Consider the following 24,908-nt stretch of genomic DNA (forward strand, 5'->3'; position numbering starts at 1 on the left):
CATGGGGTTAAGAGTTGGCAGTCAGGCAGCACTGGGGCCAGCTGGGCCTGACAGTGTCACTGGGCCACAGAGAAGCCACACCGCGGGGAGCTGGGCCCCTTGTGGGTGTGGAGCACATGGAGGACAGGCAGTGGAGGAACTTGCCTTCAGAATGTCTGGTGCTCTCTAATCTGTGATCACTCTCATTTCTCCATTTATACTATGTGGTCTCTAGTGGCCTAGACAAGATAGGGTGAGACCCAGGCCAACCGGATTAGGGTCTCTAATCGCTCTCTGGGGTCCTAGTCACAAACTCAGAAGCCAGCGCTACAGAATACAAGCCCAAAGGATGAGGCCCAGGTCACTTGTGACACCCCCGGGAGCCTCAAAGTGAGACTACTCCGCACTGCCAGATGCAGAGCAAGTCCCTCTATAATCAGGTTTCTGGGTTTGAGGGATTACCAGTAGTTCTATGTGCTTTTGGTGCCCTCTGTTGGCAACAGTGACAAATTACAGTTAGTAGCTGGGGCTCGGGAGCTTCTCTGTGCTTCCAGCACTTCCAGGGAATTAGGTGGTAGAGATCCAGCCAGCCAGCTTTTTTCAGTAGCTTGCTCAGGAATTCCCCAGAGGCCTTATATGACCCAATCCAGGAACATAGGGCCTTAGGTGGGAAGGGCCAAAGGGGACCCCCCAGTAAGCCTTGAAACTCAGACCTATAGGCCTCTGTTTACTCCTCTGTAAAATGGGATGATGAAACCTGCCAGACTTTCCCACAGGCACGCACAAGGCCTCGTAGAGAAAGCTGGCAGGCATCAGGGTGTGAAGAGAGAAGGCCAGGGCTGGGAAGTGGGTGGAGGTGGCCCACGGGTCTCTGTGCCAAGGGGACGAGGCGGCTCTCTCTCTGCTCCAGAGTGCGGGGGCAGGCTGAAGGCTGAAGTGCAGACCAAAGAGCTGTATTCCCATGCCCAGTTTGGGGACAACAACTACCCGAGCCAGGCCCACTGTGACTGGGTGATCGTGGCAGAGGACGGCTATGGAGTCGAGTTGATCTTCCAGACCTTTGAGGTGGAGGAGGAGGCCGACTGTGGCTATGACTACATGGAGGCCTACGACGGCTACGACAGCACGGCGCCCAGGCTCGGCCGCTTCTGTGGCTCGGGGGTGAGTGCTTGAGGTGCCAGCCAGGTCAGGTGGAAGGCTGAAGACTCAGAGCGTGAGACACACCGTGCTGGGGCCCCCACTGCTGGAGCCCTGCTGCAGTGAACTGGGGAAGGGGAGAGGGGGCCGGAGAGGAGGCGGGGAGTAGCCTGGGAGCCGATCAGGAGGGCCCCCTTCTGATGCAGGCTGTGTAAGCGCGCCTTCCTTGAGGATTTTCCTCCCATGTTTGCAAAGGGTTCCCTGCCTCCCCCTCCATTTTTATTTGGCCTTGAGGCTTTAAAACTTGTTTTAAGTCATGCTTTTGTATATCCCATATATTCACAATTCTCTCCCCGGGCGACTCCAAATGCCTACGGGAATGACGAATCTCACTGGAAACACAGACTTAGGCTCCAGGTCCTCAACATTTTTCTCATTGTCACCTCTCTCCTCAGCCACTTAGCCCGGACAGGGCCGCCTGTGTTGTTCACTGTTTTCCAGCACCTGATGTAGAAGCTGGTATACAGCTGGCACCCGGGGCAAGTGTGTGGACCGGCCAGCACAGGGTCCTGGTCACGCTCGGCCGCACCACGCTGGGCGCCGCTCCCACCGCACCCCTGTCCTGTCCTTGTCTCTGCCTCCGGGGCTATCGCACAAGCTTCTGTGCTGTCGGCTGAATTTATGTTAGCTCATTTTGGAGTCACTTGTGCTTCTCGTGCTGATCAGAACCTCAAAATGGCATTTATATCAGTCTCTGAATAATTTCCCATCATCTTCCCTCCCGAAAAGAAAGGATGACAAAGTGTGACCTAACCAATGCCATGCCTTTGATAAAGTCTTTCAGAAAGTGGGGCCCACACGCAGAGGAAAACCTTGGAGAGTCCCGAGCAGTGAACTGTGTGGGAAGCCCAGTTGGGTCCCGCTGTGCCCTGGCAGACAGCAGCCTCGGAGCCTGGCTCCCCTTCATTGAGCCCTTGGCGAAACCTCTGTGACAAATGTAGAGGCTCTGTGCCATGTTTCGCCTTGGACAGGACATAAGCCTCAGGCATGGGCCTCGGGGTTTGGTCCGCTGGGAGATCGATCCCAATGGTGACTTCACAGTCAGAAAGACCTGAGCTTGGGTCCTGCCTGGCTGTGTGAACTTGAGTTTCGGTTTCCTTTCATGTAGAATGGGGACAGCACCCCCCTTGTCAAGTTTACCTGAGGTGAGGTCTGAAAGCACTCGGAGTGGTCCCCAGCCCATCTGTGCCCTTCGAAATCCATAGATTCCATGTGAGCTGCATGTCTGGGACTGTCTTTGAAAATGTAGGGCCTGGGGAGCTTTTCTCTGGAGCAGAACTGGCAATGTTTTCCTTTGAAAAGGAGCTGTGTCACTGCCCTACAGAGTCTCTGGTGCTAGGGACGCCCCGTGGCGGCACTGGCCTGCCTATGTCCTCATGTAACCTCTGTCTCATCCTCTGTGTTTAAAACTCCAGCCACAGCCAACTCACCTGACGCCCCCCTGGTTTTCTTTTGCCCTTTCCTCAGCCATTGGAAGAGATCTACTCTGCAGGAGATTCTCTGATGATTCAGTTCCACACGGATGACACCATCAACAAGAAGGGCTTTCACGCCCGGTACACCAGCACCAAGTTCCAGGATGCCCTGCACATGAAGAAATAACATCGATGTTCGTGAAAGACAGGCACTGAGAATGTGTTCTTTAACAATAGCACCTTGTGAATCTGCCCTAAACCAGTGTAGAGGGTTTTTTTTCTCAAACAAAAACTCAAAATCTAGTCTTGGAGGTATGTATCTGGTGAAGTTCCGCCAAAAAGGAGGAGGGAAGATGTTTCTTTGATTCTGGCTACAGTGTTATCCACCATGGACTTTGAGAGAAGATGAAGGTTTTGAAGTCACTTACCACTCAAGCTATGGCTGGTCACACTGATTCTCCTTGTCTGCTGCTCCCATGGGGCAAAAAGCCAGCCCTTGGGTTGGTCACTCCTCTGTTTCTGGACGTGCTTTGGTAGGTGCCTGGCAATGTGATCGTGTCCTGGAGACTCAGGCTGTCTTCTGTCCACATTGAGCCATGAGGATAAATTCTTGGCCATGGCTGGAGACTTCTGCTTTCTGTCTGCCAGGGACATGTCAACCAAGAAACCTGAGAACACGGATGTCAGGCCTGAAGAGGAACCCGCAGGAAGCAGTGTGCACAGGGAGCCGGAGTGAGCGTCATTGTCACCACACTAGCAGACATCAAGCCTTCCCTCTGTGTCATTGGTCTCCTTGCCACTTTGGGTATCCCCCATACCTACTTGCAAAGGAGGCTAGGGCATCCACTGTGAATTCCAGCAACACATCTGCTGATGAGAGTCCCCGGTGTGCCGAGAAGGAAACATCCTGGCTCCTCCTGATACTCCTTTCCTGGCTGACTTGAGAAGACCCCACCCCCACCCCATGCTTGGGATTCCATGGGCTTAGAAGACCATTTCCTCTTCCAGCTTTGGAGGCATTTTCTGTGGTTGACCTTGACTTCCAGACAACTGATTCAAACTGCATTTGCAACATGTGCAAAGACAGCCTCTGAGGGACCAGCTCAGGACCCTCGTGGGGCGAACCCTGTTGAAGACTGGTTAATTATAAGTCATGTAAGAATCATCATCAGTGGGATAAGTCAACCTGTGACTAACTTCCTGTCACCAATCAGGTTAAAGAGTGCATGGGTAACTTCACTCAGGCTAACTGGTAGTCAGTCACCTACCTGCCACGAGAATTCACCATGCTAGAGAAGTGTAGAGGATGTTGTTTACATAATTTTAGAACCTCTCGGTGTACTTTAAACAGTGAGGTAGTTTTGAATGGCATTTCATTAAGGCATCTATGGGCATTATGAGCTAAAAGCTGTGGTATGTTAGCTTTAAAAGAGTATTTATGTTGGAATAATTTTAAATGATGTTTACATAAGTCCTGTTGGGTTGGTATTGAGCACAGGACAGCACACGAGAGTATTTTCCGTGTGAGACCCGAGATAGCTCCCAAGCACCAGAATTCCTTTGGGGTGAAGTGACATCATTTTAAACAAAGTATTTGTAAAAGCTTAAAAGTTATATTTTTTAAAGATCAGAATATGCCCGCAGAGGACTATGTCTAATTAAAATGATGGCTGGGAGTAAAACAAACGAAGGATAATACGAAGAAAGGTAGAAGAAGTGCATGGAAATATTTTTTCCTTAAAACAGAAAAAAATTCAAAGTATGATTATTAATAATAATATATGTCTGTATATATGTATGTATGTAAAGGACCAGCTGTCAGAGCCTTAACCGATGCAGTGTGACAGATGCCGACCCGCTGACTGTAGTAGCTTTACTGAGCAGGCCTCCTGGAGCAGCCCTGCATTTTATGTGTGTCGTTCGCCAAGCCCTCTCTTGGCCCTGGATGGAGATTCGGCCTGAGTTCTCCCATCGAGACAAATCCTAGGCCCTGCCCCGGGGGCCCTCGGACTCAGCAACGGGAGCCCCTTGGCTTGTGGTCCAACCTGCCTGCTAAGATGGATCCCAGCTCTCAGATTTTTGTATTTTCTGGGGTTTTACTTTGTCTCATCATATCTGTCAACACGGAAGCTGAAACCAGAATACATAAGGCTATTAGAGGTCTTTGTTCAACGACAGGAAAATTCTGTTGTTTCGACCCCTTAAAAGCCTGAATAAAATCAATGAAATCCATGGAAAAGTGGGAGACAGTCAGACACAGAGTTGGCTCTGCCCCAGCTTTGGCCGCCCCCGTGAAACAATGGTACTTATTTCTATCTCTGTAGTATGAGTATTTTCAAAAACACCCAACTTGGCCAACTTGAAACAATGGGACACTTATGAAAACCTTTATTTAGGCCTTCTGCGAGTGACGTACTCCCAGACAAGACAAGCCCTGATTCAGCTGGGGCCGGCCAGACCGCACCCCGGGAAGCTCGCTCGGGGATTGATGCCCTGGCTTGTGGAGAGAAGGTCCACTCGCAGGAAGACCCAGGCCCCTGGCCAAAGCTCCTCACAGGGGACCTTGCGCCAGGCTGCTTTGTCCTTTAATTGGGTGCTAGGCCTTGGGGATGTCACAGAGCTCTAAGACTAGCTCTGGTTCACAGAATTACTTCGATGACCTGATGAAATACTTGGAGTCTGGGTCATCCGCCTGGTCCAATTCTAGTGTGATCTGGTCTGGCAGAAGCTAGAGCCTGAATCCCAGGTCAGGGTGAGGGTCTGGAACTAACTTTAGCCTGTGGAGTTTCTCCAAATGGAGAAGACGAGGCTGTGCGTTGATTCACTATAAAACCATTTTCTTCTAACGTTAAATTTCATCTTACTCATGAAACGCTCAGCCTGTTTAAGTCGTTTGTAAAACCCTATTAATGAGCAAATTCACTCTGGGATTTGCCATTGATCAGGTCCATTTGATAAGTCTCAAATAATTCATGGTATTGTTGTCCAGTTTGTGAACAAATGTTCCCTTGGCTTCAGCTCCCTTGTTTTTCAAGTTTCCTTGGTAGACCAAGCTTCTGAAAAATAATCCCAAATGCCTAAAAGGTTTCTTTTTAAAAAAGAAAAACTGTTTAGAGTGCTATCTATAAATATATTGTACTTTTTATTTTGTGTAATTTTACATTTCATGAAACGTTAGTCTCAAAGAGAAAGTGGAGAGGAGCTAACTCGTCTGTCTAGAAAGAATTGTTTCATTAAAGAATGTGGATTTATGGATGTGTCCTGGGTTTGTATCACTGGTTCAGACAAGAGTGGTCCTCTTGGAGATAATTTCCTCTCATGCTATAAGACTTGAGGATAGAAAAAGGGGGATCTTCTCAATGGCTTTCTACTCTCTGGTGAGTACCCAGTGCCTGGTTCAGAACAGAGCTCCTATTGGACCCAGAAAGTCATGAGCAAAGCTAAAGATGGCTTCAAAGTTGCCCCCTTTCTTGAATCCAAACTGGCTGGAGAACTGACCGCATACTTGTTGTGGAACTGGTTAGTGTGGTGACCATGCTCCATGTGGTAGACGCCGTCGGTCTGTCCCTCAGCACCTCTTTCTACTTGTCTCCACCTGTTTCTGTGCCTGAGGACCACAGGTGGCATCTAAAACTCAAGGTCACAGCTCCTGTAAGGTGGCCTCTCCCTCTCTGGGCTCTGGCAGCCAGTCCTACTCCCCGCACAGGCCTAGGGGTAGAAATGACACCCAGCTGGTGTAATCCTGGGGCGCTGCATTAACCCCCAAGGAGGACCTTTATAAATAGCACGTGGAATAAGCCCCCTTCAAATATAGCAAATTGAATATCTCACTTATTTCCTGTGATACAGGCTCATTTTTAACCCAAGGACAGAGATTCCGTCTAATCAAGGAGAGTCTTCTCAGGTTGACCAGTTGAGGAGACCTTGGGGTATGTTTAGAATGTTGTGGGTCCTATCAGGGAAGGGTAATAAGGAACCGTGTTTTTTAAAACGCTCAGATCGGTCTTAATGCAAAATTACCTAAATGCAGAGCTATTTCTGCAACTGTTTTGTGCCGCGTGTGGTGTATCAGGGTTTTAGGACTTCTCTTCTTGCAGTCACGTAGTCTCCAACGGGAGGGCGTGGCCTCCTGGGTCACGTGACCCAAGCCAGCCAGATCAGATTCTCTTCCTGGAATGGAAGTCTTGATCAAGGGGCAAAAGGGCTGAGATGTTCTGGAGCTCATTTTCCCTGGGAGGCTATCCTGAGAAGACGGTGGAAGGGTCTCTGCTGCTGAAGCCTCAGGAGCAAACTCGCTCCACCTTCCCAGAGCCTGCTTCTTTCTGTGAGCTCTGCTATCCCCAGCCAATAAAGTCCCCTTCTTAAGTTAATCATAGTCCATTGTGACCAGAGAACCACGACTGGCCCGGATACTTGGCCAGTGGACCACTGACTAGAAGCCTTAGCAATTCTCCTAAAGGAATCATCTGTCCATGGGAGGGAGAGGTGGTGGTCAGGGGTTGTAAAGTAAACAGTCAACAAGGACCTCACTGGCCATAGCCACCACAGACAGCCTAGCCAGAGGGGTGGGGTCCATGCCCTAGAGTCCCTCGGTGCAGCGCCCAGGGCCAGGTGGGGTTCTATGCCCACCCAGCAAAGTTAGAGGCACATTCCGTACCAGCTGTGCTGATTTCACTAGTCATTATAAACTTTATTAGCCCCACTTTACAGATTGAGACCGAGACTGGAAGACGTTACTTTACTTGCCTAAGACCATGCGGCGTCCACAACTGCAGCTAAGGCGTTGAACACGGGCCTGTCTGAACTCTTGTCTCCATGACCTCCAGACAGCAGGACGTCGGCAGAAACATCACCATGGAGTCTTGGGAACCGGAAGCCCCGTGAAGCACAGAGCACAGGCCATGTGGCTCTTGCTTGGTACGGTATCCTCGGGCCTGGAGCCCAGCACCCCACATCCATTTTTCCAGTACCACCTGCCTGCACACACAGTGCCCCTGTGCCTTCCGTGAGCCAAGCCCCAAACCCCGGAGTCAGCTTCCTTCTGCACATTTTACTCCACTGTCAGATCTCACCACCTCTACTGCACAGTAAGTCACAAACCCATTCACTGCTCTCCATTTCCCCTGCCCCTGTCCCGGGGACATCAGCGCTCACTCGCACGCTGCCGCCGGGCTCTGGGTTGACACCCTACCCTTGTAAACCCGGCCTTCACAGGGAAGCCAGGCGATCCTCGTCAACATCACCTAGCCTGCTTGCACTTAGACTCGTGAAAGACGTCCCAGTGCTAGACGATGGAGATCTCACCATGCCCTGCCATGCTCGCCCCATCCGGCCCCTAGCTCACTCTGTCTGTTGTTGTTGTTAAGACATTCTGTTTGCTTATTTCCAGTGCAGTTAACATACCATGTTATAGCAGTTTGAGGAGTACGATAGAGCGATTCAACAATTCTGTACATCACTCAGTGCTCATCATGGTAAGTGTGCTCTTAATCCCCATCACCTATTTCACCCATCCCCCACCCCCTGTCCCCCAGGAGCCACCAGTTTGTTCTTGATAGTGAAGACTCTGTTTTTTCATTTGTCTCTTTTTTTCTTTGTTCGTTTGTTTTCTTTCTGTAACTTACTCCTTTTGACGTCACTCTCCTGGTTTATGTTGCTTTAGGGACACACACATCCTTCCGGGCTGTGCCTGCTTCAGCCCTAGAGCTTTGCATACACTGTTCCCTCTGCCTGGGACCCTCTTCTCTTTCACACACATCTTAAGTGTCATCTCTCAGGGGCATGGAAAGCAACAGTTTCCCCATCATTCCGATCACTCCGTCTGCTCCTCTCCTAGAGGGTCTCATGTGTTCTGATTGGGGTCCACCTGCACTTGCTGGAACGTAATACACTCACCAAGAGCTGGGGCCTCGTTTGTCTTCATCGCCAAGGCCCAGAACCCTGCCCAGAAAACCACTTGACATATAGAAAGTGCCAGAAAGATTTGTTGAATCATGATGAATACATTCATTTAAGTGATCAGATTTATCAGTCATAATTCTGTTGTTTTGTTGACACAGGACTCCGGTTCCCTCACTGTTTTAAAGAAGGAAATTGCTAACAAAGACTTCATGAAAAACATAAAGCAGTCCCTGTCAGCGGCTTCCTCCAGCTCTACGAGGGTCCGCACTCAAAATGTGAGAACAGAAAGGGGGTGAGGCCAAACTCCCCGGCAGGCAGCTCATGGACCAGGGAGTGTGTTCACTGGGGCAGCCGCAGCCCTGCCTCAAGCGCAGAGCGGGCTCCAGCACCCATCACGCAGGCATCTTCTGTGTTGATGCCGTTGGTGTGCTGACCCCGCGGCTGCAGGGACCACGGTCCACACGGAAGCCAGCCGTGGGGGAGGGTGCGGCCAGCCTCAGCCTGTGAAGCCCATTGTTTCTGAAGAGCTGCCGGCCACAGAAGCCACCAAGCTCTCGAGCCAGGCTTGGGCTCTTTGCTGAGATGGCGGTGTAGCTGAGGAAGGAGCCTGGAAAGTAAGAGGAGAAAAAGAAAACAAAGAGGATAGGTGATGGGGCCATCCGCAGTGGCCGTGAAGCGGGGCACCGTCTCCCTGCGGGGTGGGCAGACGACTCGGCTACTCCCCTGACCATAAATGGCTTGGCCAGAGCTCTCATGGAGCCACCCCTTGCCATGTCACCCTGGCTGTCCCAGCTGGATGCTCGTACAAATGTGAGACACAAGCCAACAACGCCTGCAAGAAAGGAGCTCACTGAGGGCGGTGTTTGGAGAAGGTTCTTGGGAGGCTGTCAGAAATGGTGAGTAGGCTAGTATCTTTTCTCACCCTAACCTTCCATTCTCGCTATAAAAAACAACTCCCCGGCATTTAAAGTTCACATCTCCTCACGCAAATGCGACTGTACTGTCGGGACTATGACTTCAAGGGGCTTGGTTTTTTATTATTATCCTATATGCAAAATGCTAATCATTGAAACAATTCTCATCTAATATTTGCTCATCTTATCTTTTATTTTAATATTAAGGTTTTGTTTTTAAAACCTCACATACAACAAGGGCGCAAAGTAGATGTTTCGGCTTATTCCATTTCCCCGTTGAGGCAGCGGGTGTGATCCACGCCTTTATCCTCATTTGCTCAGTCCGCCTTCCATTACGCGATCAGCAACCTAGATACTCAGAAGTTGCATTGGAAACTTTCCGATTTTTTCTACTGACTTGTGACACATATTTGGGTGTGAATCCAATGAAGTTTGCTAAGTTAGAAGAGGCTTCTGAGGTTCCTTTATTAAAGAGATTATGAGAAAGAGTTGAATTCCGGCTTTGGAGTTAGGAAGATCCGTGATCTAACCAGACCCAGACCACTTACTAGCAGCCTGTCTTGCTCTCAGTCCCCACACCCACGATGCAGGGATGATAGCAATCCCGATTGGGGCGGTCATGCATGCGGTGTCTGACACACGGCGTCCCCTCAGTCACAGTGAGTAATTATCCTCTCTCTTCTGCCTTCCCCTCGCAAATGGCAAGCTCATAATGAGGGACACTTGGCCACTGAGATCCTCACGTGCCTTTAGAAGTGTTATGTAGATATGAGGTCGTGCTTAGACTAGCAAGCAGTGTATCGTAGCAAATCCCGTACTTGGAATGTTGCCAATCTATGCACGAAAATCCATCCATAAGAACCTCCCAAGTGGCTTCCTTGTGCCTTTGCTCCGTGCTGGCCGGGCCACGAAGAACATGACGTCGTGTGACTCCCTTCACACACCCCTGCACACCTAGAATAGTTTACAGTTCGGAAGGAGCTAGATGTTGTTCCCTTTGGGCTTCTGGGCAGGGTGGGTTAACATTATCCCTGTTTTGAGCCTGGGAAAACAGATTTGCTGCAAGGAAATGGGGACCAGAGACTCTGAGTCACTTTTCCAAGGCCACACAGCTCTTAAGTGACTGGGTCTGGACTGGAATCTGGAGCAGGTGACTCCAAGCCCAGGGCTGCCTCACTCCACCCAGCTGCCTCTCTAAAGGACACCGCCTCCGATTCTCCCTGCCCAAATTGATGTGATGTTTTTCTCTCCACGAGAGCACTGGAGCGTTATTTCTACAAAATATGAATGTCTTTCTGAAATTGGCCAAAATCTTCGTCATCCAGATATTGATAAACAGCACATGCAATGGCCCACTTGTTGCCTCTCCCCCTCTTCTGCTGTCCCCCCAAAGGGAGCTTTGTCTCGGGCCTGCTGACATCAGTACCCAGTATTCACGGATGAGATAAGGCTCTGGGCAGCTGTGTTCCATACAGTGACCACCAAGTGTCCTTGCAGCATCTGTGGGCTTGGTTGGTGTTAGCACGAGGGACAGTGTTTGGGTCCCTTGAGCAAGAAGCCCCTGACCCAAGGTGGCCCAGATATTCCTCTTGCTCTAACATTATCCTAGAAGACTATCTATCTTGGTGTCAGTAAAGAGCAGCCTGGGAAGAGTGGCCTCGGCTAGCCCAAAATGTAGTGACGGGAGATGGGGACAGGGAAGAGGAGGGAGGCCCCGGAGGCTCTGCGCAGGCTAATGATTTGGTGCCCCATGGAGCTCACGACCTTTCAATATTGACTCCGTATTTGGGGGAGAGGTGAGGCTGGGTGCGGAGTGAGCTCCAACAAGAACACCTGCTCCGAACCCCCTCCCAGGAGCGCGGGCCTGAGAAGGACAAGGCTTCTGTGCGTGCTGAGTCTGAGACACAGGCTCCGGGCTGGGGCAGAGCTGTCAGGACAACAGAGGAGAGGGTAACCCTCTACAGAGGACCCCTTGTGGCCCTTACTTCCTACCCCAAGCAGAAAGTACCAAATACTTCTAAACTCTCACCAGTCCCTCCGTCAAAGGAGTTCTGGGGAAAAACAACTTTCAGCCCTTTGCTGAATGTCTAATGCAGTCTGGGTTGGGACCCGTCAGGCAATCACTGGCTGGCCCCTTCACCCGGCCCTGGCTGGGGATCTGAGGAGGGGAGAGGGGCCGAGACTGGGAGCAGAGGTTGGGGTTTGACTGAGCCTGTGGAATCAGTGAATTTTCCTATGAGCCTCCAGGGTGCGTGTCATTTGGGAGAGGGGTCAGGAGCCTGACTGACCATTCCCAGAGCGTTCATGTTTCCTTCTCTCCTCCAGAGTTTCTCCCTGAACTTCACACTGCCGGCCAACACGGTAAGTGCTGCAGGCCCCAGTCACGGGGCAAGTCGGCCACTTGCCTGGGGTGGGGGGTGAGGATGAGGCAGCAGAGCTCCTTCACTTGGACCTCATGCTGAGGGCTGAGTTGCAGGTTTTCAAAGGCACTCATGAACAGTTGTGGGGGGAAGGTGCTGAGACAAATGTTTTCAATTATAAAAATTATAAATAAACATTATGAAAGTAAAATAGAAAAAAAAATCAAAACACCTAAACACCGATCAGCAGAAAACGCTGGTATCGCTCCTTCTAGTCTTGTTTCACTTTATGTGTATTTTGACTTCACATATATTTTGACATTTGTTGTCTCTGTACCATTGTGTTCTTATTCTACATATGATCTTATATAGATTTCATGATAAATATTTTCCATCAGCCCTTATAACCATACTGAGAATAGTCACATGGTATTCCTTCAAGTGAATTATTTCTTTAATCAATTAGCCACAATTAGAAATAACTTTGAGATAAAAATAATTATAGCTAAATCCTTGTCTGCATTTAAGGTGATTTCTTTAGTCCATGTTCTAGAAGGGGCGTTGTTGGGTCAACAAGAATGGACATACTAATGCCTTAAGTATGGCATTTAGTCCCAAGTCAGATGGAGACTGTCACTTGCTGAAGGCAGAGAGTTTCCGTCCATAGCTGATCTTCTGTTTTCTGCTCTCATGTTGTGTAGAGATAACACAGCCAGGTGGTTTCCTGACCCGTAGTGCTGCTATGATTGAGCGAGGCATTTTCCTGGCTCGGCTTTTTAGTGGGTTTGGCTGTGTTACATTGTTATTCAAAGACCATAGACTGAACCTACCTGGTAGGAGGCTGCCTAAGTCACTGATTACATTTTACTCGGGGGCAAAGTCCTGGAGAGAGCAGAAAGGGGCCACCTTATGACTCATTTCTGCCTCTGATGCCCACTGCTGGATGCCCGGGATCCCTGTCCCTCCACTCCCCTGGCATCCCCTCCACCCTCCAGGTAGAGCCCTGCCTTCGGAATCTCCCTGGCTTGCTCTCCTCCCTGCTTCAGCCTCCGACTGTTGTCCTCACACCAACTCCCCTATCCTTCTCTGTACCTGTCAAAACCTTTTGCTATGGTCCCTGCAGGAACATTCCCCCTGACTGCTTGAACTCAGCAGGTCTGTAGAGACCCCAGGTTCTGTCTTATCCTGGCTTGGCCTATGCTATGACAGTAACTCAGAGAAGCTCAGGGCAGCAGAGGTGAGCGGGGATGAGAGGGAAGCCCCTATGATGCTAGTACATCACCTTCTGTAATGCCTTCTCTGTTAATAGCCCTTTTCTCTGTGCCCTCCTCCCTTTGGACCTGTGTAGGGCAAGCAACCATCCCGATTTGTCTGGGACTGTCTGGTTTTAGCAGCACACATCCTATATCTTGGGCAAGTTCTCTGGATGGTTGGTCATCCTATCTGGCAGTTACATTCTACTGCATAACCCTTCCCTTTTGGGGACAGCTGGGTGGCTCAGTCAGTGAAGCGGCCTGCCCTTGATTTTGGCTTCCGTCCTGAGATCGGGCCCTGGGTCAGACTCCACGCTCAGTGGGGATCCTGCTTCACGATTCTCTCTCTCCCTCTGCCCCTGCCCCTGCTCGCTCTCATGTGCTTGCTCTCTCTCTGAAATAAATAAATGGAACTTAGAAAAAAAATAATAATCCTTCCCTTTTGGTACAGCTGAATGACCGGAATGCCGGTGCCCTGGGAAGTAGGAAAGAGTTGAATACCTGGCTCATCAGAGCCTGTCTGCAGGGGGGTTTGGAACCAGGGTACATATGCAAGTCGGTCTCTGCTGAGCCATACTGAACTGTCAAGTACAAAGACTGGGTTGGCATGCTGCATTTGGTAACAGAAGGTGGTATAGACCACTGGTGAAGAGCGTGGACCCTGGATCCACCACTTAGGGCATTTAGGCATTATAGCTTAACCTTGGACGGGCTGTTTGTATAATGTGCACTGTGTGATTTTGTTTTATTAAGATGTTCTTTTTCCAAACAGACTTCCTCCCCACCTGCTACAAGTGGGAAAGAAGCAGTAAGTATATCACCACATTATGAGCCTTGGTTTGGTCCTACCTTAGTTTTGAGGAGTTAAGTTCAATACGTGAATTGTCACCAAACACAGAATCTGGCTCAAAATTATTCTTACGACCAACTCAGCTCAAAAATGAGGGAGAGCGTGCAGAAATCACAGGCAATTTTCAGAGTCTTAAGCAGAGAAAGCTAGATATAAAAGAGTACATACTTTTCATGTCCATCAAGGTGATGCTGGAAAACAAAAACAAAACTAGTCTACGGTGACAGTTCAGGACAGTGGTTACATGTGCCGTTGCTGGAAGGGAGTGTGGGACAGCTTCTGGGGTCCCGGCCATGTTTTGTGTCTTCATCTGGTTAGCTACATGGGTTCCACATGTGAAAAGTCACCCAGCTATATATTTATGATTTATATACTTCTCTGTATGTATGTTATATATGAGAGTTGAGCGTTCGTAAGGATTCTGCAGATTATCTTTGATTTTTCCATGTAATCTACAAATCTGAAAATTTAGGTGGAGACAAGCATGGCTGTTTCCACTCAGATCAAAGCAAAATGGAAATTGGAAAATTAATTGCTTAATGCATATAGTGCAAATAAGTGTAAACATTCACATCAAAATGATGCGGGGTATAACTTTTTACTTTTTGCCAAACTGATAGGTTAAAATTGTATCTAATCATTGCAATGAATTGTTTCTTGGCTTTTGGTATGTTAATGAGACATCTGTATTTCTGTTCATAGGAATGGCCTGTGCATATCTTTTGCCCATTTTCCTACTGGATTATCACCCTTTTCCCATTGGTTTAAACTATGTAAATTAAGTCTTATGACATGAATCATTTGTCATGTATATTGCAGATATCTTTTCTTTTTTTTTTTTAAAGATTTTTATTTATTTATTCGACAGAGATAGAGACAGCCAGTGAGAGAGGGAACACAAGCAGGGGGAGTGGGAGAGGAAGAAGCAGGCTCATAGCAGAGGAGCCTGATGCAGGGCGTGATCCCATAACGCCGGGATCACGCCCTGAGCCGAAGGCAGATGCTTAACTGCTGTGCCACCCAGGCGCCCCTGCAGATATCTTTTCAATAGTATTTTATTAATCCTTTGATTTTGTATATGACACTTAGAGGCTATGCAGTTTTTGTTTTGTTTTATTTTTAATCAACTGAACTTTCCCTTTATTCTTGGAGAACCTGACTCTGTCCTTCTCTCTGTGCCAGGACTGTGGGCCCTCTCTTGGATTAGCAGCAGGAATCCCGTCCCTGGTGGCCACAGCCCTGCTGGTGGCTTTACTATTTACACTGATCCGGCGAAGAAGAAGCATCAATGAGTCCACCGAGGTGATTAGCAAGCTCCATTGGGTCTGGCTGTGTTGGCAGGAATCAGTATTTCAGTGAACTGGCTTTGGGCTGAGTGTGTCAGGATCTGAATCTGTTTCCCGGGGACATGATAGTGGACGTTCCTACCCCTCAATTTCTATCTCAGACTCATGATACTATACTCCAGGCAGAGCTGATCTGTCACCCAACCTTCACTTTAGGAGATCCTGTGGCCACAAGGATGGTATTTGGGGGTGGCAAAAAGTGGCCGTGGAGAGGAATGGGTGTTACCATGGCAAATGCACATCTGTAATGTGGGTGTGTTTTCTAAAGTCAAGGAGAAAAGGGCCCAAGCTTCCTAAAGAGAGTGGGGACAATCTCAGGAAAGGTAGGAGACAAACAGGTGCTGAGGGGTCTATGGTGGGGATAGGCCCACAAGTATGTGGCTCTGTTTATCTTAGCCCTTTCTCTACATAGGAACACAGATTGGTCACGAGGGAATCTACCATCCCCACCACTCCAAATGCTGGATTGCTCTGGAAACCAGGCTTAGAATTCAAAGGCCACCCAGACAATATCCAAGAGGTTTCTCTAGTTGTAATACAACTGTGTTGTGTGGACTCTGGGTTCTAATTCTATCCTCTATGAACGATCCTGGTTGTTCTCATAGTGATAAACATTAACGGGAAATAGACAACCTAGGCTTTACCCCTGGCTCTGCCACTTGATGATTTACATGATCCTGAGCAAGTGACTTCACATTTTCTGTGCCTTGGTTAGTTCTACTCCAGAATAGGAGTCATAAAAACTACCCTCCCTATTTTAGGAGGTAGGGAGGATGTACTGAGATCATGGTTGTAAAGACGTGTTGACAAGCTGTAAACTTTAAGCATATTAAGATGTACTGTGGTTGTTGTTGGTGTCATTTCTTTAAGTCATAGTTTCTTAACCTTTGGTGCACTTTAAAAATCATCTAGAAAGCTACCAAAAATACCGGTCACCAAAACCAGTTACATCAGTATCTCTGGACAAGAGATCTGTGGCATGGAGAATTCAATATGGCCAACCTCATTTGATCCCTACTCCTACCCACTTCTCCCCACTGTCAATCCTGGATTATTTTTGAAGTAACTTACAATGGTATTTCTCATTTATGGATTTTTGGGGGCGTAATTATTATCTGTTTGTTTGCTTTGTTTTGTTTTTAAAGCTTTCTAGTGATTCTTATGTGCATGCAGATTTAAGAACCACTGATTTTAATCATGGTCAAGGGCAAACGTTGTGACCCTTCATTTCTTCTTCATTTCTTATTTTTACCAACTTAGGAAAGTGAGAGGCCATGTGAAATTTCAGAAATCTATGACAATCCCAAGATCGCTGAGGTAAGAACTCTTGGTTAAAATCACTGTATATCAATAGGGCCCCTTGGTGGCTCAGTTGGCTTAGAGTCTGACTCTTGGTTTTGGCTCAGATTCTGATCTCAGGGTCATTCGTGAGATCGAGCCCCACATCAGGCTCCATGCTCATCGGGGAGTTTGCTTGAGATTCTCTCTCTCCCTCTCCAACTCCCCCTCCTCACTGTGCTGTCTCTCTCTCAAATAAATAAATAAATCTTTTTTTTTTAAAGATTTTATTTATTTATTCGACAGAGATAGAGACAGCCAGCAAGAGAGGGAACACAAGCAGGGGGAGTGGGAGAGGAAGAAGCAGGCTCAGAGCGGAAGAGCCTGATATGGGGCTCGATCCCATAACGCCAGGATCACTCCCTGAGCTGAAAGCAGGCACTTAACCGCTGTGCCACCCAGGCGCCCCTAAATAAATCTTTTTTAAAAATCACTGTATATCATTGATAAGTGAAAGCTAAGGGTTTTTAAGCCTTCTATGTACAGGAGAAGTACAGTGTGAACACCTGTGGGAAAGAGGCAACCCAATGAAGCTCAGGCACAAAGGAGGTTCTCACTATTTTTAATTGATTGGGTAGGAATCCAAGGTTGATTTAATATTAGAAAATCAATTTAATATTATTTATTTCATGGACAAATTAAAAGAGAAAAATTGTGTGACCATCTCAACAGGAGAAGACAGTCTAAAAAAGTTAAACAGTCACTTGTGATGTGAACTCTTAGCAAACTAAACATAGAATAGGAACTTCCTTAACCTGAAAGACGACATCTTTTTTAAAAAGTTACAGCAAACATCATACCAAAAGGTAAAATGTTAATGAATTCTCTTTAAAATCAGAAACAAAACAGGATACTTTAGGTCCTAGTCAATGCAGTACGATAAGAAAAAGAAGTAGAAATTAACTCAATAGGGGAAATCCTTTCACACTGTATATGTATAATCATATAATCACATCATATTCTTTAAGCATCTTATAATCTTATTTGTCAATTATACGTCAGTACAGATTAAAATAAGAAAAAGAAGAAGAAAGTATAAGATTGGGAAAGAAGAAATAAAACTGTAATTATTTGCAGATGATATGCTTATCTACATAGAAAAGCCCATTATCTACAGATAAATTATTAGAATTAAGGAGAGATTTTAACAAGTTTCCTGCATATGATAAAGTAGTTTGCATTTCCAAAAATTAATAACAACCACTTAGAAAAAGTAATTTTAAAAAATACCACTTTGTAGTGGTAGTTAAAATATGTAGAATGCTAAGGAAAAGTCTAACAAAAACTGTAACCCCTTTGTAGTGAATAATAAAACTTCAGTAAAAGATATGAAATAAGACCTAAATCATGGGAGTTACATGCCAAGCTCCTGGATAGGAAGACTCAAGGGCATAAAGATGTCAAACAACCTCACACCAATCTATAGGATAAATGCAATTCCAATATAAATCCCAACAGATTTTTTTCATGGAACTCAATAAGATGCTCCTAAAATCTATATGGAAGAAGGCAGAAAACTTTTTTTAAAGTAATAACAAACAGAACAAATAGAAAACAAATAGGAAGATGGTACATTTAAACTCAACCATATCAGCGACTTCATTAAATATAAATTGTCTAAATACCCCAATTAAGAGGCAGAGATATAAAAATCAAAAAAGTTTTTATCAGTTTGGATATAAAAACAAGATCCAAGTATATACTGCCTGCAAAAACTCACTTTAAATATAAAGACACTAATAGATTAAAGGTAAGAGGAATGAAAAAGGAACACCACGCTAACATTCAACAGAAAGAGTGGAGTGGCCAGAAAAAATCTGCCAAGGCATTAAACTTGGCAATCGTAGGCCTCCCCTCATTTGTTTTCTGTCTCTCAAGGATTACATCCTCCTTTGCCTGATGTCCAGTGTCTTGAAAACTATTGTTTTAAGTGGTTTTTTTTTTCTGACTTTTGGTTGTTTCAGGTGGGAAGGTAAATCTGGTTGCTGTTGCTTCATTGTGGCCAGAAGCAGAAGTCTTTGCTTTAATTTTGAAAAACCTGTTTGTTTTCTCAAGAATCCTAGGAGGTCACCCACACATGAGAAGAATACGATGGGAGCAGAAGGAGCCCACGTGTATGTGAAGACTGTAGCCGGAAGCGAGGAGCCCATGCATGACACTTACCGTCCTACTGTCGAAATGGAGAGAAGGAGGGGATTGTGGTGGCTTATGCCCAGACTGAGCCTGGAATGATGCCGTTTGGTCAAGGAGCAGATCTAGAGCTGGAACAGAGCTGAAAACCCAGGGATCTGTGCTCGGAGTGAGGAGAGATGTCAAGCCACTTCTTAATCCAAATTTCCTTTGCAGATCTGGAAAACTTTTGGGTTTGTTTATCTCTGTAGATGACAGAGCTAAGGGTTCATTCCAACACTCAGATCTTGTTGTTTAATAAGCAGCGAAGCACCAAGTGGGGTCCAGAAGGAGCCCTTTGATCCTAGTCTTGACCTATACTTTTCTTTATGATTTTGGGAAAGGGGCTTGATTTCTGCGTGTCTTGCCTTATCATCTTTTTTCCACATCTCTTTTCTCAAAAAAAACCCAAAACCCATCACACCTGGCTTCCATGGGAAGGCTGGCCAGGACTAGCATGGTGCAAGTTGGGATATAAATAAAACTTGGAGGGGATGTATGAGGGGAAGCAATTTCTTATTTCTGAACATCTCAAGGTAGAGATCATGGGGAGTCATATGTCCCCTGACCGCAGGGGTAGCACATAGCTGATCATTCAGGGCTCCCATTTGTGTCTGTGACCAGAGAGTACTCAAGGAAGGTGATTCTGCAACAGACTGTGTGTGTTGAGGGTGAATAGGGTGGAGCGAGGGCAAGGGTTGTTCCAAGAGATTATTAGAAACTAGGGCTATATCCACTTTGTGAGAGTGGAGAGAAAGGCCTCCAGTGCACTCTCCAGGAAGAAAGAGCAAGAAGACCCTCAGTGGCTGAACACAGGACCAGAGGGGTGGGCTAAGCCGCAATTCCTTGCCATCTGAGGAAAGTCTGTGCACAGCACCAGCTGGTTCAGGTCAGGCCTTCACGATTGCTTCTGTGAGGAGGCTTCGAGGAGTGCTGGTTCCCTCATGCAGGGAGAGCCACTGCGAACAAGCAGGGTCTCCTAGTGGGAGAAGTGGGTCCACAGCATCTCAGGAGCCACCCACCAACTCCACTTTCATACACCATGGAGGCATTTCTTTCTCACATCAGGGCTCTGATTGCTCAAAAACATGTCCCCTCTTCTTCAAATAACTAAGAACAAGTTCCACGAACCCAGTCAATTACTGCCACCTGCCCACATGTGCTCTCAAAGCTGCCTCCCTTACCTTGGGTGTCCTAAGATGAAAAGACCAAGAGAGAGCATCTCCCTGAGAGAGAAAGGGCCACTAAGATCCAGAAGGAGTCTGAGAGATAGCAAACAGGGGAGATATTCCTTTGGCATTTAGGAAATTGTACTTCTGAGTGAAGGCAGGGGGAATATACCCCATGTGTGGCCTTGTGCCAGGATGCCGAGGGAACAGCTCCATGGGGACAGGGAGAGCGGACTATGACCTGAGCAGAGTGGGTCAAGAGTTAGTACCCCATTCTCCAAAAGCTCCGGAAGGGACCCAGAACCCCCTCCAGAATCTCTGATCTTCTAGTTAACCTGTTTCTGTCCTCGAGATAAATCTTCAACTCTTCATTTTTTCATTTTGTTACATTTTTGTTTAGAATATTTTATAGTATTTCAGTGAACAACAAGACTCCACCATCTTGTTTCCTCCTATTTTTATTGCAAATATACAGTATCTCAGCTACATTGTGGGCAAAGTGGGCTCTGATGAGCTTCCCTGGATACAAGCCACCAATTTCAACATCATTTCTATGGAAAAATGCATTGTGAATTCTAAGCAACAGTCATATAAATGGCCTACTCCTGGAGCATAACCCATTACCAGGTGCTGCCTTATCACGTTTCCGAAACTATTTCTTTTTTTTTTTTTAAGATTTTATTTATTTACTCGACAGAGATAGAGACAGCCAGCGAGATAGGGAACACAAGCAGGGGGAGTGGGAGAGGAAGAAGCAGGCTCATAGTGAAAGAGCCTGATGTGGGGCTCGATCCCATAATGCTGGGATCACGCCCTGAGCCGAAGGCAGACGCTTAACTGCTGTGCCACCCAGGCGCCCCTCCAAAACTATTTCTAAAAGCAATCTGCATTTCAATAAGGCTTAAAGAATCTCATAGTTTCCTAAGGCATCTTTACTATAATATGAAGTATAATTTATTCAACCTGGAAAAAAAAGAGCTGAAAAAAAGTTGACAACTTTTTCTAGGCATTTCTTTCCCATGGTTCAAGGTAATCCAATCCCAGATGTGCAAAAATTTCTTCTTCACTTTCTGCTTTGAGGAATATTTTCTGAAAATATAAAAAGAAATATGTGCATTCAGATATTTTTAAACATCTCAATGCTGACATAGTGAAAGTTTTACTTGTAAATTGTCTTGGCGAATGGATTACTACCAAAACATAATTCCCTGCTTCTGAGTATAAAAAGTCATCTTAATGACTTTTTTTTAATCTTAACTGACTTTTGTAATTTCTATATTTTCCCACCCAAAAATAGAATATTTCATAGACTAAGGTAAAATTATGACAACCTTACATATTTAGCTACAGGCATTTGGTATTTTTCCTATGAGTCTGTTGTTCTTAACCACAGTTGTTCATTAGAACCACCTGAAGGGACTTCTAAAATACACATTGAAGCCTAAGCTACACCCCAGTCCAGTGAAATGAGAATCTCAGGAGGGGTCCTATCACCAATCTATTTAAAGGCTCTGGGGAATTCTCCTGTGCAGCCAGAACGATGCACTGCTCTCCGGGTGATGAGGAGAGGCAATTATAGGGAATATGTTGGGTTCTCCTTCTGGCCTTCCTCACCTGTCCCCCAACTCCCCCCCCCAGGCTCCCACCCCATGACCTCTTTTAGGCCAGGCACCACTTCTCCTTCATCCCTTCTTGCCTACAGCACAGTGTGGGGCATGTACAATATACTCCGTTATGTTAAACTATTTAGAATGTGTGCATTTTAAGTATTCCTGAATCGTGTTATGTGACTCTGCCTCCACTCACATGCTTGGCATCTAAAGCTTTCCTGCCAATCTACAGTCCTCTCATCTGATAGCAGCACCTTGATTTTTCTTTGGAAAACCACCCTTCCCTCCTCTCAGTCCATGTGGATCAGGTGGGGCTAATTCCATCTCCAAGGAGGGCCACATGATCCAAGTCTGACCAATCAGAGCCACAGTAAAGGGTTCAGGGATGGGCATACGGCCCAGGCCTGGCCAATGACTATCAACTAGGACTCTTGCCGGAACTATTAGGAAAGAGGTTCTTCTCTGTCAAGTGGGAAAGATGGGAATTGTGGCAAAACCATGCTTGAGAATGAAACCAACACTGAGGAAAACCTGCATTAGCTGCTGGATGCAGCCATACCTGCAGCCACACCTGAACACCCAGAAGCTGCAGTATACAAGCCAAGCACCGTTGTTGTTTTTTTTGCTATGCCATCTTGGATTGGGCTTCTGACTTGTAACTGAGATAGCTCTAACTAAATACAGCTCATTTAGACTGTAAGCTCCTAGAGCATAAAGATCATTACTTCTAGTTATTTTGGTTCTTATTCCCGTCAGAGCTTAGTTTATTGTCCTTGATCACTCTAAGAACAGTAGACCTTGGCATGTAGATTTAACAGATGAATATTTAACTCTTCATAATTCATACCGTAATTTATCGTTTTGCTGAGGCATGAATTTGGATCATGACCTGTGTAAGGCTGGCATACCAAGTGAATTACATAGCTGGTGAGTGAGCCTCGCTGACTGCTCATCTACGCCTCAGGGCGGCTCTGTTGCTCTCTCTCTTGCAGTACACTCTCACTAATGACCTATGTGGTCACTTAAAATGCTACTGCTCATTGCATTTAAGGGGTACTTGAGTGTCTTTATGATTTGGGGGAATCCTTGGCTTCCTTTGGGATTATTCACTAAAAATACAAAAGATATACCAAACTCAATTAATGTCCACTGCCGGACTGGTTCTGAGGGCCCAACAAGCTCATCATCTTTGAGCCCAAAGCCCTTGAGGTACCTTCTGGGCCAGGTGGGGACCGTGCTCCCAACAGGATCTTTCTAGCTGCCCTCAACTGTGATCTGTGGGAACAGGACGCTCAGGGCAAAGGAAACTGAACCTGGACAGTAAAATCAGTTCAGGAAAAATGCTCAGGGAGCCAGCCATGGGGATGAGGATCAAAGAAGCCCCTGCTGGGTAGACAACTCTACCTTGGTCTTGTCATATAACGCATGGTTATCCAGCATCATCTTCCGCTCATGCGTGGCATAGCGTCGGAGGTCTCTCTCAAACTGCTGGACAACATATAATTAAGATAAGTTACTAGCAAGTCTAGAATGTCTTCAGTATTATGTGTTTAGAGATATCATCCCTACGATGAAATATCTATTTATCTCCACTAAACATTCTCAAAGCAATTTTCTCCCCGAGGACGAAGGTCCTTGACGACAGAGCCCTATGCTTGCACCTGTGCACTAGAATGTACGTATGCTCCCTGAAAATAGGAGCCCGACTTGTTCAGGACTGTATTCCCTTCATTAGTAGTACCTGGCACGTAGAAGATGTGCAGCAAATGCTTGTTGAATGGATAAATAAATGTTGTGAGGATTGTGTCCAGGATAATACGTGGCCCCAAGTAAATGCTGGATAAATAGTAGGGTTTTTTGTTTTTTGTTTTTGTTTTTGTTTTTTGTTTGTTTTATTTTGTGTTTTTTGTTTGTTTGTTTTTTGGAATATCACTACTGTAGGAGAGGATGAGGAGTCAGGAGACCCAAACTCCAGCCTGGATTTTGTCCCTATTTGGCTGTGCATCTTTTGGCAAGTCACCCAGCTTCTCTGAATCTCTACTGGTCGAACAGGAGGATGAGGGAAGTGCGTAAGTAAGGTTGCCTCTGGCTCTAACAGTCTCTCAGATGAGATTCTGTAAAACTGATGGTTTGAGCCACCTGTCCCAGAATAGCATGTCCTATGCTGAAGCCGCAGGGAGTGAAAGCTGAAGCCTAAGCTAGAGGACAGTTGCCCTTCACGTTGATTTTCCCCGAGAGAAGCACAGATTAGAAATGTTGATCCTGAAACATGAGAGACTATGGACTATGAGAAACAAACTGAGGGCTACAGAGGGGAGGGGGGTGGGGGAATGGGATAGACCGGTGATGGGTAGTAAGGAGGGCACATATTGCATGGTGCACTGGGTGTTATAACAACTAATGAATCATCGAGCCTTACATCGAAAAAAAAAATTGCAAAAAAAAAAAATTGTGAAGTAGAAGACAGTTACATTTGATTAAGCAGTTTTTTAAACTTCTAAAATAAATGAAAAAAATGCAAAAAAAAAAAAAAAAAAGAAATGTTGATCCTCCCTTGTGAGAGTAGGAGGAAAGCATGGGATAATGGCGCCTTCTAGTGGGAGGAGCCATCTCCTACTTTAGGAAAGCCGGTTGACGCTGGGACCTTCCCCAGCACCGCCCCCTGTCTAAGAAAACAAACTTTCCCAACAGAAGTCCTTTATGATGTGCCAGAGGGGAGCCAGGGTTGTGGACAAATCAGGGTGAAGCAGATTCTGGGTGCAGTAGCTGCTGGTCTGTGAAAATATAACGGTGTTGCTTGGCACTGTGCTTCCTCCCAGCCCTGGGACACTCTTCTCATGTCCGCCCCCCCCAGGATTTAGAGCAATGGCTGCTCACACTGTGTTGGGAAAGGCTGGGGAGGATGGGGATAACGGGGACAGTGAGAGACTGCCCTTGGCTCGCCAGTTCTGTGTGGTGATAGATATATTCCTAGACCCCTCTGCTAAAACCTCAGAACATTTTCCCATAGACTGCAAGAAATGAGAATGATATATTTTATTTGGAGAATAATAATTTTTACCGAACACGTATTTACTGAGCATCTGCTATGTGCCAGGTATGTTCTATGTGCTTGGACCATAACATGTCTACCCTGGTGGAGCGTGGGTTCGAGCAGGGGACACAGAAAAGACACAATACTGGAATAAATAAATTATAGGATATGTTGAAAGGTAAGTACTGTGTACAGGGCAGGCCTCACTGAGAAGGTGGGGATTTGAGCAAGAAATTGAGGTAAGTGAAGGAGTTAGCCAAGTAGACCCTGGCGGTCGAGCTCTCCAGGCAGACGAACAGCTAGAACACAACCTTAGCTTGAAGCGAGCCTGGCCCGTTTAGGGAGAGAGCAGTAGGAGAGGAGTTCAGAGGCA

General features: G+C 46.6%; 3 protein-coding genes across 5 annotated transcripts in view; 2 read left to right on the forward strand and 1 right to left on the reverse strand.

Moving 5' to 3' along the window:
• The window catches only part of TLL2 (tolloid like 2), a 120,290-nt gene extending 114,510 nt beyond the window's left edge, over positions 1–5,780 (forward strand). The window contains exons 20-21 of the mRNA XM_045785077.2: positions 890–1,140; positions 2,644–5,780. Coding sequence (XP_045641033.2) covers positions 890–1,140; positions 2,644–2,778 — 386 coding nt within the window. The 3' untranslated portion in view covers positions 2,779–5,780. The remainder of the gene's footprint in view (positions 1–889; positions 1,141–2,643) is intronic.
• Positions 5,781–9,294: 3,514 nt separating this feature from the next.
• On the forward strand, positions 9,295–18,869 carry OPALIN (oligodendrocytic myelin paranodal and inner loop protein). Of its 2 annotated transcripts, XM_045785078.2 has the most exons (6): positions 9,305–9,388; positions 11,732–11,767; positions 13,792–13,827; positions 15,052–15,171; positions 16,476–16,532; positions 18,609–18,869. In XM_045785078.2, the coding sequence occupies exons 1-6, from the start codon at positions 9,386–9,388 to the stop codon at positions 18,783–18,785; spliced, it is 429 nt and encodes a 142-aa protein (XP_045641034.1). In that variant the 5' UTR covers positions 9,305–9,385; the 3' UTR covers positions 18,786–18,869. The 2 variants fall into 2 exon arrangements, with proteins under 2 accessions (XP_045641035.1, XP_045641034.1); XM_045785079.2 differs by lacking the exon at positions 13,792–13,827 and having other exon boundaries at positions 9,295–9,388.
• Positions 18,870–20,550: 1,681 nt separating this feature from the next.
• Positions 20,551–24,908, reverse strand: part of DNTT (DNA nucleotidylexotransferase) — a 28,881-nt gene continuing 24,523 nt past the window's right edge. Inside the window, exons 10-11 of one of the 2 annotated variants that reach the window (XM_045784983.2) lie at positions 22,906–22,986; positions 20,551–20,980 (exon numbers count right to left, since the gene is read on the reverse strand). In XM_045784983.2, the coding sequence (XP_045640939.1) occupies positions 20,894–20,980; positions 22,906–22,986 (168 nt within the window). In that variant the 3' untranslated portion in view covers positions 20,551–20,893. Of the gene's footprint in view, positions 20,981–22,905; positions 22,990–24,908 lie in introns of both variants that reach the window. The other variant, XM_045784982.2, reaches the window with a different exon arrangement.

This window comes from Ursus americanus, chromosome 6, assembly GCF_024610735.1.
Source record: "Ursus americanus isolate L20-20 chromosome 6, mUrsAme1.1.p, whole genome shotgun sequence".
NCBI lineage: Eukaryota > Metazoa > Chordata > Mammalia > Carnivora > Ursidae > Ursus > Ursus americanus.